Source organism: Chlamydotis macqueenii, chromosome 8 (assembly GCF_036417535.1).
Source record: "Chlamydotis macqueenii isolate bChlMac1 chromosome 8, bChlMac1.mat, whole genome shotgun sequence".
NCBI lineage: Eukaryota > Metazoa > Chordata > Aves > Otidiformes > Otididae > Chlamydotis > Chlamydotis macqueenii.
Genome location: NC_141563.1, coordinates 10,405,579 through 10,421,383, shown reverse-complemented (window position 1 = coordinate 10,421,383; position 15,805 = coordinate 10,405,579). Strand labels below are relative to the sequence as shown.

Sequence of the window (15,805 nt, the reverse complement as noted above, 5' to 3'; positions counted from 1 at the left end):
GGCCCACAGTTGCAGGTGCACAGCTGCCAATTTATGACGACAGAGGCAATACTATTGTGCACGTGCCATACAGAACGGCACATAACCCTTTCATCAAGGCTTTTTATCTGTCCTGACTGTACAGCACATACGAGGTCGGTCAACAGCCTCTTGAAAGCTTTGAAGTGCAGTGGATATCCTGCAAATCCCAGAGAGACACAGTAACCCTACAGAAAAGCAGACAAAATGCATCTTAAGGTTCTGTACATTTCTCATTTACTCTGGTTAAAGGATTACTAGCTTGCTCAAGACTTTCAGTAAAGTCTCACAGACAAATTACGTAGCCCTCCTTCCTCTCCAGGGGAGCTTGCACAGACTTTTTTCTCAGTGATGCATATTTGAACCCAGCTCTTTTCCTTGCTTCAACAACAGCACGGTTCTCATTCAAGGATCGCTGCCCTGATGCACCCAGCTGCTGGCTGAGCCAACATAGAGTGCAAAAACACCACTGAACTTAACATTTGCATCATGCCAGTGCTTCTTCGTTCGTGCCAGTGCTTCCTGACATTCAACCTCACATATTACAGCTGCCTGAGCGGGTTTTAGGCATGCGCTAGCAACACGACAGGGAAATGGCAGGAATTCAGAAAGCAAAAGTAAGTAAGAAACAGCTCCGACTGCATGCCACGTAATGTAAAAGAGAGTACCTCCTGGGCACAAGACAGCCCCTACAGAAATACAACACACAATACCCTACTTATTAATATACCTATAATACACAATAATCTATTACTGTTGTTTCGTATAACTGAAGTTATTACAGATTATGCCACAGCACCACTGAAATTCAGCTATGCTGACTCAAATACCTGTCAAAACCAATGGACTAATTCAGGTCCTAAACTAATGGCTCACTTAAGAATATCTCACAAATAGCCCAAACTGGAGCTCCACACACCGTATAATAAATGTGACAACAGGTCAAACATATTCTGAAGAATCTGAGCTCTCTGGAAACATTTTTAGGAATGCTGCATTGACTTTATATTTCTGTACTGAACTGTGCACTGTAGGGGCTTGGGGTTTTTTAATCCCTTATTCAGCTATCCTGGGTTTATGAATATGTTATTTCTAAATTCATGTAGTAAAGATCAATGGAGTTATGCCAGTATAACATTGGTATGTTGCACTATTCTCACTATGAGGCTGCACCATTGCTCGTAACAAGCATTGTCAAAAATTTCCTGGTTTTAACCCTGTATTTTAGCACTTACCTACAGAAATACCATCTACAAGTGAATTCATCCTTTGTTAGTAACAAAACATTAAAAATGAAAAAGAACAAAAGCAAAATAAGGAAAAGCAACTTTTGCAATACACAAAAAAATTTTGTAGGTCTTCAGCCGAGTGACTGGGTCCTTGCTAATATTACACCCATGTCGCAGTACCCAGGCAGAACCGCGTGAGCTAATGCTGCCGACTCCGTCATTACAAATGAATGTCAGGGAATATATTTACTGGCATTCTGCAGAGATTTTTACAGCAACAAATTGCAGCTTGCTTGTTCCAAAACATTCACTTAACTTGGATATTTGCCTAAAATAATTATTATATTTGGTCAAAGCAGGCATGAGAACACACTATACTTACAGAGTGAGTTATTACTAAGAAGATAATAGCATAACTAGTCTGGATGTCTTCTGATTATAGTTCCCTTGAGGTATATGCATTATGCATAAGTAGTTGGCAAGCAATAGGAAAAACAAAACATAAAAAGAAACTAGCACTATAAGACCTCCATAATTTGAGGGAGAAGAGAAGAGAAGATAAAACCTTTCCCTTCACTGAAAGAACGGAAGTCCTTACATTGAGGAATTTATAATCAAATATTAGCAGGAAACTTCAAACCCTGACACGATGGCACTAGGAAAGACACTGTTTATAGATTCTTCTCCAGTTTCCACATTTTTCAGCATTTCCAAGGTAGAATTCTCCTAAAAGAATAATCTGGTTTCTTAAAACCGTGAACTCCCCATCATGCTTTTTTTCCATTTTCCCAAACGGAAGCCAGATTTCATCAAAGAAAACACCCAGCAGCTGGTACTAAAGTAAATATTTGCTGCTGAGTGCTCAGTGCTTTGGAAAAAAATTATAAATCAGGGCCCAAATAATGTCTCAATTGCACTAAAATACATCTGGAGTGGTGCCAGAGGGATCAGTGGACTTACTTCAGCTATCATAAGTGCTCCAAAGCTGCTCACTCAGGTGCCCAAATATGGACCCAGACCCTGACCTTAGCATCTAATTTCTGAAGAACTGAAGTACCCAAATTTTTGCCATTTAAGTGTGACTGTTACTACGCAAGACTCTGTTTCAGAAGTCTGGCACAAGAAGTAGGTCTACTAGCTTATCCACTCAGGACTAAAAGCTTCATTCTCAAGGAATGAGGGAAAGCAAAGTGAAGAGCTTCTTCAAAATTCATGTTTAGCTGCTATTCTGTTCTTCATAAAGCCTCATCTCCTATGTCAGCATCTTGAGGCATTAGAGCACAAGCAATGGGGAACTGTTGTTTAGTAACAAAGGTAGCAGCAACACAAGAAAAAAAATCTCCTACCTGTCATGAAAAGGTAGAAAAAGAGAGGACAGCCCAACACAGCTGACAGCGAATATCTGCTGCATGCAAACCATGTTTTCTGAGTCTGGTTTATATTGCTTTTGATCTCACGGATTTACCAAAACTATATACAGCGGCAAGTGTGGTAGCGAGATGTTAGCAAGTGCCTTGTTTTATACATAGCACTTATTCACCCATTGACCTCATGGCATAAAATAAAAGCAGACATATCAGCCTTATTTGGAAATGTAGCCATCCCTACATACCAGCACAATACAACAGCTTTAGTTCACAGCAAACTTTCTTTCACATTTTAGTAAAAAACTCACAATGGGATTTATTAAAGAATTGTCACAGATCAGAGGTATTTTGAAATCTTGAGTATTTCTACCTATTAGATTTTCTTTCTAAAAATACCCTATTTTCCCAGGAGGTTTTACAAACTTCACTGTCCTCAGAGCTGCCATATCCAAAGCCAATAAAAAGCAGAAAGGTAGTATTTTACCTCTTTTTCATTGCCGGTTATCATTTCCCATGTCCCATAATGGCCTTTCTCCTGCCGGAAGAACTGAATGGCTTCTAAGAATGCCTCGACTTCATACGTAGTCTGCTTGAGAAAATCTAAAGAAAACAAGAAGTAATACAAAAGATTTTCCCACAAATAATCTTTAAAAAAATAACTATCCTTTTTGGAGTCATTTTCCTGTTCCATGTGCATCCAGAAGTAATATTTTAAAATCATGTACTAAACCTGAATGTCTGAAGATCTTGGGTTCTCATTAAGATTTACAAGCGTAATGTTGAACTATCACATTGCACATGTGAACTATCACAAGTGGTCCCATCTAAGTTAATAAGTTAAACCAACACCAGCAAATGTTAAGACAGAGCACACGATAAGGTAAAAGTTTTACGGCAGCAAGCCTTGCCTGTGGCAGACTTTGACAAGGCAGTCACAAACATATGAAAGCTCGTCCCTTGCCTTTATACCTATGAGCAATGTAAGATGGTACACAGGAAGACTTTGACAGCATGTATGAGGGCCCAGAGCTGGGACCTTCTACTTCTTTAATTTAAGATAAGATTAAGAATTTAAGATACCGATAGTCAGCTGACTGCAGCATGTTGTATGCCCTTGATAAACTGCTGAACCCTGAGTTAACGCTCCCCAATAATCTTTTATTTCCTTTGTTTTAATTAAGGAATTGAAGATCAACATGATTTTTCATGAACATATAATAAAACAGAACTGGACAAAGCAAGCACTGTGCTCATACCAATCAAGCACAAGAACGTCTGACAAAATCACACTGCTTTCCCTAAACATTTCAGGAATGTTTAACCACAGCTCCAGAGTATCTGGTTATCATCCACAGCTACTGCTCTTCCCAAGCTCTTGGTAGCTCTTCCCAAGAACGACACGATAGCCTGAGGACACCCTGTTATACAAATGAGACCACAGCACGGGAAAATCTGAGAAGTGGCTGAGCTAGTTTGCTCTTACAAACTCCAAATAACCAGTCGTGCAACAGAAATTACATCTCAGGCAATTTGTTCTTTCCAAATTGCCAAAGGCTTTCAAGACAACTGCAGCCAACACTCTCCTTCACATGAGAGCACACAAAACCACTGCTAATTAAGACTGCAAGTCACACAGCAGAACTAGTTTGTCATGATGTGGGGAGAAACAGTCCCTCTGCCTCAAAATGTGGAAAAGCTCCCTAGAGCAATTAGGCTGCTTGACAAACCGGGGTAAGAAAAAACACTGCTGAAACACTTCAGGAATTCAAGTGCTGTGTCTTTGCTATGAAACAGAGCTTCAGGATTACCTTGAGGATTATTATCTTAAGGGGAAAAACAAAGCCAAGATGGTTTATTGTCTCCATGTCAAGGTTATCTACTTGCTCCCTTGATCAGCTGGAGTCCTGTTGTGCACACGTTAGGAAGAAAGGAGGGAAGAAGAATATTAATTCTCTCAAAGGCAAGTATGCTGCTTTAAAAGATACTGGTATGTATAAACAGTTGTTACGAGCAGAGTCAGAGAGTAAATTCTCAAGCCTTGCCTGTCAAGCAAGACACTTCTTTTGACTTGTTCATGAAACTTCTAAAGAGAGAAGCTCTGTAAGAGGCTTGCATACATGCCAAGGGCAATACAGGGATTATACAAATTATGGGAAATATGAAGGATTAACACTACAGTAATGCCTGAAATGTCTACTCCATGTGCTTTACACAAAGAGGAAAGCTACAGAAACCTACAATTAATTTCACCAGTGCTTCACCCTGGCTACTGCTTGAAAACAGCACTGTATAGATTTTACCCACGTGGCAGGCAATGAAATTTCAGATCTGCTAGGATCCCCAGTGTCAGAATTTGCTCTTTCAGAGTTTCCCCTGGAAGTAATAATTGCTTCAGGAAGGTACGTTACAGATAGCGAGGTGCAGCAATCACTCTCTCAGTGCCACTCTACAGATACTGTCCCTGTTTTGCAGATATTTGGAGGTCCAGAGAGATCATATAGTTTCTCCAAGCTCACATGGTGACAAAACATGAGAAAAACTGCCAGGTAAAATCCCAACCATTCCTTCACTGCCACCTCTCTAATTTATAGCATTTTTAATAGTAAGTCACAACAGGATGCTAAATATCAGTAAAAGAGTTGTAAGTAAGTCACGCTGTTCACTGCCAAGAGAAGAGTGTCCTCTGATGGCAGCTTTAATGAAAGAATGGAGTATTCCACCTGAAAAGTTGGTGGAGCATTGCATCTGAAAGCTTTGTCCTCGCAAAATTGACTGTGAATATTTTGACGAGAAGAGGGATGTGCTTGGCTAGAGGAAGGGAGAACTGCAGGTCCCGCGGGCCCCAGATCATGACTCACATGTTTTCCTTCTTCACAGCTGTGCTCCCTTCTAACCAAAAGGGACAACAGACCATCCAAAGGGCTGGACCTTGGACCTGCTGAGATAATGACGATCCACTACTGACAAGAGTCTCCCCTCTAAGATCATCAAGTTTTAAACTCCATGCTCAAGGGACCACATTCTCTCTGTTCTGACTGTCCCCAACCCCAAAGAGAAGTGGGAAGAAGGTGCTAAAAGTCCAAGACTGATAAATTTGAATAGTGAATGGGGAAAAATATCAAGTTATAATTACCATAAAATCCCCATCATGCATTCTTTCCTATGCCAGTAAACACAATTATGGTAGTTGCACTACAAAAACAGCTCAAAGCAGAAAGGATGCTTTATCCTGCAAGGCTACTGCAATTGCTTATTTTAGGCAATTTCATTCTCACTTTCCATAGGAGGAAAAGATTGCATCAGCGATAAGGCACTGAACAGATGCATCCAGCGCTCCGCTGTGTGGAAGCTGTTGGCGAGGCACACCAGACAGAGGCACATTCATGGGATACAGCTCAAGAAAAGAGAATTGTACCCAAGCTGAAAGGCGCTGTGGTGCACATCCTCCAGGATCTCAGCAGGGAAGAGCCAAGGCTTCTGTATATCAGATCTAGCAGTTTATGAAAAAGCTGGAGGACTGCGGCTGGCTTGGCAGCCAGCTCTGTTATGCCACTGCAAAGCAAGGAAAACAATGACTAAGCTGTTGGGGTAGCCCTGCTTGCGTGCAAGAAAGAGGATGTTGCATGGGGGATGGCAGCAGAGGCTACAGCTGCAAACAGAGCAGGTGGTAAACCCCAGTGGTATCAGGAACAATTGTTCATCAACAGAAAGGACGACGTGCTTCGCTCTCCTCAACGCCCTCACAGGGGCTTCCCCTTCAACAAATCTGGCTGGCACCTATGAGTGATGCATTTGTCCCCGCTGTTTGTAGAAAGTGGAGTATGTTAGGGGAGCCTGGTGCAGTGGTGGTTGTAGGTCATCCTTATCCAGCTCCCATACAAAGTCATAAATTTTAATGAATGTCCTCCAGCAGAAGGCCAGTGAGGCTTTTATAGGTACTCAGCCTGATGCTACGTGCTTAATTTGGGTTGGTCTGCACTTGGAAAGTTATCCAAGCAGCTTCTCCAGCTGCTAATGAATATAGTGTCAGCTTATGTGCGGACACCAAATCAAATTCTGTTTGTTCTGTTTAATTTTAAAATAAGAAAACCCATCTAGAGACTCTGTCTTTACATATCCAAGTGGAGAGCCTAATTTTAGTAACAGATAAGATATTGCTAACCACAGATTCCTTTTATAAACATAACAGAATAACTGCTGTAGAGCTCCTTTTCAAAAGGTGGAAGGACATCTGCAAACATCATGACTTTATAAATCTCCCCAGATTTGCCCATCTCTCAAAGGCACGGCTGAGTTTGTTCAGTACTGCAGAGAAGTGTCTGCAGGAATGAGCTTCCTTGCAGCGTACTAACAGTTTAAATCCTTCTTAAAGAAAAAAAAAAAATCACAAACCTTAACTCATCAAAATGATACACAGAGGACCAGGCTACTCGACATGTACCGAGTGCGCTTGCACCTGGTGCAGAAGTGTTAACTTAGAGGGTCCCATTCCTAATTTCAGCTGTATCCGATGTTTCAGCTGCTGTGGGACTTGCAGACTCCTAATGAGGTGCTCCAGGCTATAAGCTGTGCCTCCTTCTCCTTCAGTTGGCAGATGAATTTTCGGTCATACAGGCAAGTAATGAGGAAATCTTCAGTCCCAAGTTCCTACGTGCTCTCCCACACACCGCAGGACAGCTGCACCTTTGTCTGAAGATGGATATGTTGCTGGCACATTGTTTAGAAGCCTCCCAGGAAAAATCTGAACATTTTTTTCTGGCTCACTAACACTTCTTGTGTGTTTCTAAAGACAGCGGTGGAAATTAATTGCCCTGGTGAATTCAAGTCTCGTCTGTAGCCATAGATCGACCTGTCTTACACCAGTCAAAACACTGAAGACCTCTATGCAAAAACTTCTAGAAATAGGCCTTGTTATCAGAGAGAATGAGTGCAGCAGACCTCACTGCCTCTAGCTAAAATTGTGGATTTTCAGCAAACCTGGATAATATGAAATCTGTATTTGAACATTCCAGTTCAAATTTTGTATCTGTATGCACTGCAGAATGCTGCGCCGGGTCTCTGGCTGTGCTTTGTAATAGAAAGCTCAAAACCAGCTGACATTTAACCACTTAGATGCTGTTTTTTCTCAAGTATGGTTGAAGGGAGTTGCGTCTTTAACACTACATATCCTAATCTGCCAGGCTAGCTCTTAAAAAGTCAGTATTCCAATATCCAGTTTAAACTGTGAGCCCCTCTGAACTATAACTGTCATTAATGAAGCTGCTCAAACCTATTATTGCAGCATGAAACAGGAGGCTGAAATGGTGATCAAAAGACAGGAAAGCCAATAGTGTTTGAAGACATATGGAGTATCATTTATCCACTTAAAAAATACAAAGGCAACAAGTAAAGCCTTCATATAAGTAGCAGCACAGCTCATTTTTGTACCACTCATGCAACCACATGGAAAAGTCTGTGTTCGGGAAGAGCAGGGAAACGTTTCTCCAGCTCCTGGTGGGACTTCAGTCAGATGTGATAACCAGACAGCGAGAATTTTCCACCTCCCAGAACTGATGGGATGGTTTGCTCTACTGAGACACCAGCGGTTCACAGCTCCCTTCCGCGTCTTGGCTAATTCTGCAAACCGAGACTCTCTGATTTTTGGACGCAGCAGCAGCATTACCGTGTCAAACTGTTCACAGAGCCAAGGAACTGCAGTTAGGATGTTTTATGACGTGTAAAAACTGAATGTGTCATTCTTCAAAACAAATAGAGTGCTTCTATTGCAATCCAGTAAATGTCCTTCTCCCATATGGGCTTTTATTACAATAAATTTATTACTTTTATTGTTAATATAGCAAAGGGGTATATTGACTGTGGACAAAGTGCTTTACCAAAGCGAGCTAAACCACTGAGAGTAATCTAAGCTTTCTGGATGACATTTCGCAAAAGGCTGAAGCCCAAAGATGTAGATGTACAAGTGTTAAAACAGAATCCAGAAGTCTGAGCTCACAGAGCACGGGTTTTAATTAAGAAATGCTGATTCTGACATAACGCCCATCATCTGACTAGCAAAACTCGGAAGTTATCCACCCTGGCTTCCATCTGTTTCCTGCAGCACTCACATCTACATAAATGTTCCCGAGCTGGAGAGCTGCATACAGTTTGGTAAAATATTCTGCATTCAGTGAAGATTATTTTCCATATGGTCCTATAATTCTTCCTGCAGGTAACTATAATTGATGTCAAATCAATGTGACATCCAGCGATGGCCATGTTTGTAAGAGATGATCACGTAAAGGCTCTTACGTAGGAAGGTAGCCTTGCCGGGCTCTTGCATACCATCCTACGTAACTGCAGCTTCGGTCAAATGTCTCTTCCTAACACAAGTCACTAATGACTCGATATACCTTTTTGTTTCCTCCTACAAGACAGCAGAGCCTATGAATACCTCCTCAAATCTTCACAGCACAGGCTGACTTTGGTTAAGGAGTGGGGAAGGCACTGGAAGGACAGAGGAGTCATGTTTGGTGGCCTTTCACTGATGGGGAGAATGTTTGGCACTTACTATAATATTTGGAATATGATCTATTAGTAGAAACTGTGTATAATTTTATACACAATAATATTTCCTTGCTTCCTCATCTATTTGGTGGAAAGCCGGCTCAGGCGAAGGCAGTACCAAAACAGCTATTTTGTAGTTCCTTCTTGCTGATCACCTTATATAGGATTTTCCCAGGACAAGAAAAATCTCTGTATAGATATTAGCGAAATGCCTTCCTTCTTGCAATGCTACAAACAGATAGTAGGAGTTAGATAAAGCTGAAAAATATTTGAGATTTTAGGTGTCTTAATTTTGTTTTTAGCAGTCTCAAAAGCTGGTGCTTCCACCGCTTACAACTTCCACTGGACACTACTACCCTCCATGGAATAGATGCAATGCTAAAAAATGCAAATTACATTTTCCCCATTTTTCTCACTCTTCCAAGTCATCCTCCTCTTACCTTAGCATCTGTTTCTTTCAAGTATCTTTAGATTGTTCTTTTTCCTCTGCTTTCCATTATACATACTCTTTAATTAAAAAAATATTTATATACTGTTTACTTTTACAAAATGTAGTGCTGTCATGTTATTATCCAAATCAAAGTGAACATAGTGAAGTATAATGCCCTGGGTCTGAGAAGCATCAGCATTCTAGCTCTGATGTTTTCCTGAGAGCGATGTACTATCATATTATTCATAGATCATGTGGTATGAAGCTGCTAACCACTAACAGAAGCTAGATGAGGTCATTTCCAAACAGGATACAACCCTGCAATAATATGCTGTATTTACAGCAAATCAAGTTTTGCAGAGCAAGTTCCCTCCAAGATCATGAAACCAACATTCACTGGGTTTAACTATTTGCTTTGCAGCAGACAATGCCTCTATTAAAGCTCCTCAAAGCAGCACGAGACAGATTACAAGGAACGTCCCTCTGCTGGGACCAGCAGCTTCATGTTTCATAGTCTAAAGCGTGAGTGCACTTCATAAACACAAAGAATCACAATATTGCTCATCTCCAACAATCTCCGAGCATTTTCCAAACCAGCTACCGTGTTACCTGTGCAGGTGAGATTATTTCTGCTGCTGAACTTTGAAGCTGGAGCTTGAATACAACCTTATACCTGTGCAAATGAGTATCTTCACAGCTCCCAGAATAGGCTTGGATGGTGGGCATAAGGCAGTGGCTCTTCTGCACCACCCCATGCTTGGTAATGTATAAGAAAAGGCGGATCAGCCCACGGTGTGGAGGTGGCAGTGGCAGGAGGAACGTAATCGCAATTAGGGTTTTAGCACATTAACCATCTTAGTTGTTTCAGAATGAATATACCTCCTACAGACTGAAGGCAAGGAGGCTTACTGGAAAAGCAAAAGCCACATTGAATGAAGGAAATGATGCAGCAGAACAAAAACATCCCAGAAAGAGAAAAAAAAAAAGTCTTATTTTAAACAAAATATTCTAAATTATAGCAAAAAAAAAAAAGCCTAAATTGTGTCCTGAAACGTTTCATGGGTCTTGTAGCAACCCACAGGCCTTGTCAAAGGTATTTATAACAAAATGGTTTTGAATCATAGAATCATGGAATAGTTCAGGTTGGAAGGGACTTTTAAAGGCCATCCAGTCCAACCCCCCTGCAAGGAGCAGGGACATCTCCAACCAAATCAGGCTGCTCAGAGCCCCATCCAACATGGCCTGGAATGTCTCCAGGGATGGGGTATCCACCACCCCTCTGGACAACCTGGGCCACTGTCTCATGAACCTCACTGTAAATAATTTCTTCCTTATATCTAGTCTAAATCTGCCTCCTCCTATTTTAAAACCATTACCCCTTGTCCTATCACAACAGATCCTGCTAAAAATGTTGTCCCTATCTTTCTTACAAGCCCCTTTAGGTACTGGAAGGCCACAACAAGATCTCCTTGGAGCCTTCTCTTCTCCAGGCTGAACAGCCCCAATTCTCTCAGCCTTTCATGTTACGACAGAACTAGTATTTCTAAGGAAGTTTGTGCATAAGTTTTGAAAAGTCCATTTGGACCTCAGATACCTGTCTGGTGAGAGACCAGCCACGGTCTCAGCCACTCATGTGGCATACAGGAGATCTGATCTTATTAACCGTAAAGTGATTTAATGAATGAAAGTGCAGCAGCTGCAGTGAGAGAAGCCAAGACACAAGTCCCAGGTTTAAGTCAGGCAGGGAATGGGCTGAATACTCTGTCTCCATTCCTACCTTTTCCCACTTCAAATTATCAGCTAAACCTTCAGAAAGGTCTTGCTTTCATCCCAGTGCAGAAGGCCTTTTTTCTTTAACATCAAAAAACCCAATTTCCTCCTCAGTTCTACTTAAATTGGTCCTTCTGCACATCACCTAAAAAAGACAAGAGGAAAATCCTTTTCTTCAGCTGCCCTCTCTGGAGAAGAAATGTCACTCTGTTTGCAACACGAAGACTAAAAAAAACTTTCCAAAGTCCTATTTCGACTAATGGCAGCTGGTTTGCTCTGCATATGGAGATATATACCCTTCAGCTTAACAATGTAATGTCATCTTCTCAGCGCTTCAGTAATTATTTTGAATTCTAGTCAAAGAGCTAGTAAGCCCTACATGTACTATATACATGCAACACAGGAAAGTTAGAAATAATTATGAGAAAAACACCTGCCAGCTAAACTTAGAGTTGAAAAAGGAAATGTGGACATAGCTAATGACAATCATAAAAGTCAGAGATGGAGGAAAAAAATATCGGAAGCCATCCTAGTTATCTTGATGTAGCCAAGCTGCGACAGAATGCTTAATGTATTTATTTCTTGAAATTTTTTTTGCTATTTACGGTGAAACTGGAGATGACAAGATCTGGTTTTGAAAGTCCCTTAGCTTTCTGTGCCCTGAGAGTTATTATCAAGATAAGGATGTGAAATCAAACCAGATGAAAGAAAATAACACCGTGAAGTGAAACTCTGCGTCTCCCAGAATTAGCTAGTTGTATTTTCCTTCCCATCACACAGACTTCCCTCTATCCCCGCACCAAGTGGTCAAGCTTCTTCACTTTTAACAATAAATACCAAGTGAAACACAATAGCTGGTAACCTCATATAGGAAACGAGAATACCTCCTAAAATAACAAAAAAAACCCCACCCCAGCATTTGGAAGAAACTTCAGTCTGATTTTCAGGGCATCGAAACGTAAAGGATTAAAAACTAGAGTATGGGAAATATTAGAGCACTGTGAATATTTTGAGCATTCCCTTGTTATTGCCATTCTGGGCCTGACAGCACTTCCCCATTGGGAATTAGGTGGCCATTTCAGCAGTAAATTTCCCCCAAAATTTGAGGTGTGCAGCTCCCACCATTTCACCATGAAAATGGGGATTGAGAGGGAACCAGAGTAAGCCCAAGCTGTGCACGAAAGTGAAGGGATCACGGAGATAAAGGCAAACCAGTAAACTGCATGCTACTGCCCACATCTAAACTGGGAGTAGCAGTTTAGGGAATTGGGAGGAAAAAAATTAAGTTGTTCCCTTCCAGATTCCATTTCAACTCAAGCACAGCTTCTTTAAAAATCTGAGAAGTTTTTAAAATTAAGTATTATATAAAATCCTACAGGGCTGAAGGTCTGGCCTCCAGAGATGTTCGAGAAGAACATCTCCCTGGAAGTAACAGTGAACAGTCAGCAGCTCCTCCCTATCAACCTCAACTAAGGCAAAACTTAGGGAAGGAAAGTTAAAAAGCAGTATTACGGGCAGAAAATTCTAATCTGGTCAACAATACTAATTATTTACTAAAGCCAATGAGGCCACATCTAGTACACTGTCAATGCGTCCCAGCAAAGACCAGATCGGAAAGCAAAAGTTCTCCAGTAACCCTGAGAACTGCGTCTTTTACAACAGCTATCTTTTGTATTGACACATTCATCATTGGAAACATTTACTTTTCAGTTTCACTAAAACATTGAAGGCTACATAATCACCCTGGAAAATACAGCAAATGTCCTATGGCATAAGGAACAGACTAGCAAAGTGAATGTTAAAAACTTAATTGTGCAAACTGGTACCCAGAGAACTGTCTGCTCTTCCCTGTATCTTCCCCTTTATCAAGAGCCAACACCAGGTCGTATTACTCCACCTCACCATATTTTATTATTGACTCCTCCGTATCTGTTGTCTTGTTCTTCTGCAAAGAGCATTTTTGGACTGACCTGTTCTACATTTAGAGTCCTTCCCTCAATGTTTTCTTTCTATATGCACACTTACATCATTTAACTGATTTAACTCACCCTTTCATTTATCATATTCATTGATCAAAGCCAAAAAGCTTTGAAATCAGCAAGTAGGCCTGTTACAATGTTTTATACCCTATGGCTAGGTAATAAATTAAAAGAGAAATGAATCATGGCATTTCAGAGCTGCACACAGTGTTTTTTAATGCAGCCCACTGAAGTCCTTGATTACAAAGCTGTCGGTAAAGAATCAACAGTTTTGAGGGAAGGAAGCTTTTTGATGGAGCTTTTGTAAAGTAGTTTTGAGATAACTGCCAAGATTACAGAGCAGCACCTCTGTACTGACTATGCAAATTTACAGTCATCGTTTTTTCCTGGGAGCAAAGTTACACAGCCATTCATCGTCACAGGAGGAGTCACACACTGAATGGTGAAAAGCAGTTCTGAAATATGTTTGACTTAAACTCAGCCAGAGAAGGGAATCAAATGCAAGTATGGCTTATGTTAGAGTTGTTGAATCTAGTAGCCCCTCCAGCTGCAGCTCTCATTACATCCCTCCCCACCTGCCCCCACTGGTAGCAGGTCCAGACCTTTGCTCCCCCCAGCAGTAACTCTCAGATGCCCATGTCTCTTCAGTAGCTGGTTTGGACCTATGGTCCCTCCAGCACTGATCCCAGTCCTGTGGTGTCTCTGGTCGCTGGCTCCCACATCTCTCCTACTTGCCAGATGGTTCAGCTTGGAGTTTGCTGGCGAGCGAAGCCTACATACATGCACGGTTACTGGAAGCTCGTTAGGAATGCACTCTAGTCTCATCAGATGATGGCCCCCTGTCCTCTGTGGCCCCTTCACCCATTGCTGGCACTGGGACCTCTCAGACACATCTCTTTAGGTGTTAGCACCTCAAACCTGTGGAGTCTCCTTGACCTCATGGCTCCTTCTCTACTTGCTGGCACTTTGGACCCCAACATACACATGGGAGAGCACCCCCACCCTAGAAAACAGTTAGAAGTGGAGTTAAGTAAGGTGATGGGACAGATTGTGGTGATCAAGAGTAGGGCTTGACTGGACTAGTGTACTGACCAGCCTCCTGTTTACACCAACTGACCCCATTTATCCCCTTTTCCCTCTGTTATCCCACGCTTGTTCCTCTCCAATCCACTTTGAAGCTTCCCTTTTCCCACTTTTGGTCCTTCCCCTAAACATCCCATCATAAATCTTGCATATTCACAGAGACTCCTGGAAAACATCCCATAATATCCTTTACACAATCTCCAGATGCTCTTCCCCTCCATCCTACAATGAGTCCTGTACCCGCTAAGGCAATGACAGCCCTGCAGACTGTGGGGTGGTCGGGGAGAGCCACTGGTCACCCACCTGGGTGGCTTTCATGATGGGGCCATGAGCTAAGCCCCCTCCTCTGAAGCACCAGGGCAGCCAGGCTGGGGTTCCCTCTGCACCCATCAATTTATCAGAGTTCCTCTGCTGCTCCCTGAGCACTTACTTTTTCATTAATTAGCCCTTAATCACATGACCTCATAGCTTAAAACCCAAAAAGCATTTGACCTCCTCCCCAAATCCTGAGGTATTATGAAAGCCAACTTGCAAAGCACAATGCAGGCACCGCCTAGACAAATCACTGAACTGGGATGATTTCTGTACACAGATTAATCAGTCAATCAACTTTCAGAATCAGGGGAATTCACAGAAACTCAACGGATGCCTCCAGCTCTGCTAGAATACTTTTAAAACCACAACCAATCAGATCCTGATTGGCTGAGGCTCATTTTAAAGGTTTTAAATACGCTTTATGCGAACTGTACTCAAGAAGGGTGTAAAACATCTACATATTCCATTGATAATGAAGAAAATCATTGTCCCCCCAAACTGAAAACCCTTATCAATTAGTGTAAAGGACAAACACAATAGGACAATTTGGTGGCGGGGAGGAGAATCCACAATCCGGACATCTGAATCATATTGGCAAGCAGTGATCACTCAATCCAAATGCTTTTGTAATTATTCTCCTGACCATGAGTTCTGACCAGAAAACCCAGAAACACAGGCTGGGCCAGTTATTTATAACAGAGGGACTCTAAAGAGAGGAAGCAGCTGAATGCTCGGGCGGCTCCCATTGCAAGACCACACGCTAGTTCACTGCAGTTTTCTGTTCAGCAAGAGACAGTATTTAATTCTGCCTCAGAAAACAGACTTTAACTGAAAACTTCTACAAGTTTTTAGCTAAAGCCCAGTGCGATATATTCCTTTCCAGAAGTGGTAGATTACAGAAAAGACATAAAGGCAACTTCTGATCAGACATTACATCTGTCTTTCTCCCGCCCTTGCCAGATCTGCCCTGGCAAAAGTTAACTTGGCACTTTTTAGAAGAGGTGGGGCAAGTGCTGCCTTGGCCGCTGCTCCTTATCTCACTTAATCATATTCCATAACCTAACTGGAAGG

General features: G+C 41.8%; 1 protein-coding gene across 1 annotated transcript in view; it reads right to left on the bottom strand.

Annotated features, from left to right (window-relative positions):
* The window catches only part of NIBAN1 (niban apoptosis regulator 1), a 69,651-nt gene that overhangs the window by 15,454 nt on the left and 38,392 nt on the right, over window positions 1–15,805 (bottom strand). Inside the window, exon 6 of the mRNA XM_086753815.1 lies at window positions 3,099–3,214. Within this exon, the coding sequence (XP_086609941.1) occupies window positions 3,099–3,214 (116 nt within the window). The remainder of the gene's footprint in view (window positions 1–3,098; window positions 3,215–15,805) is intronic.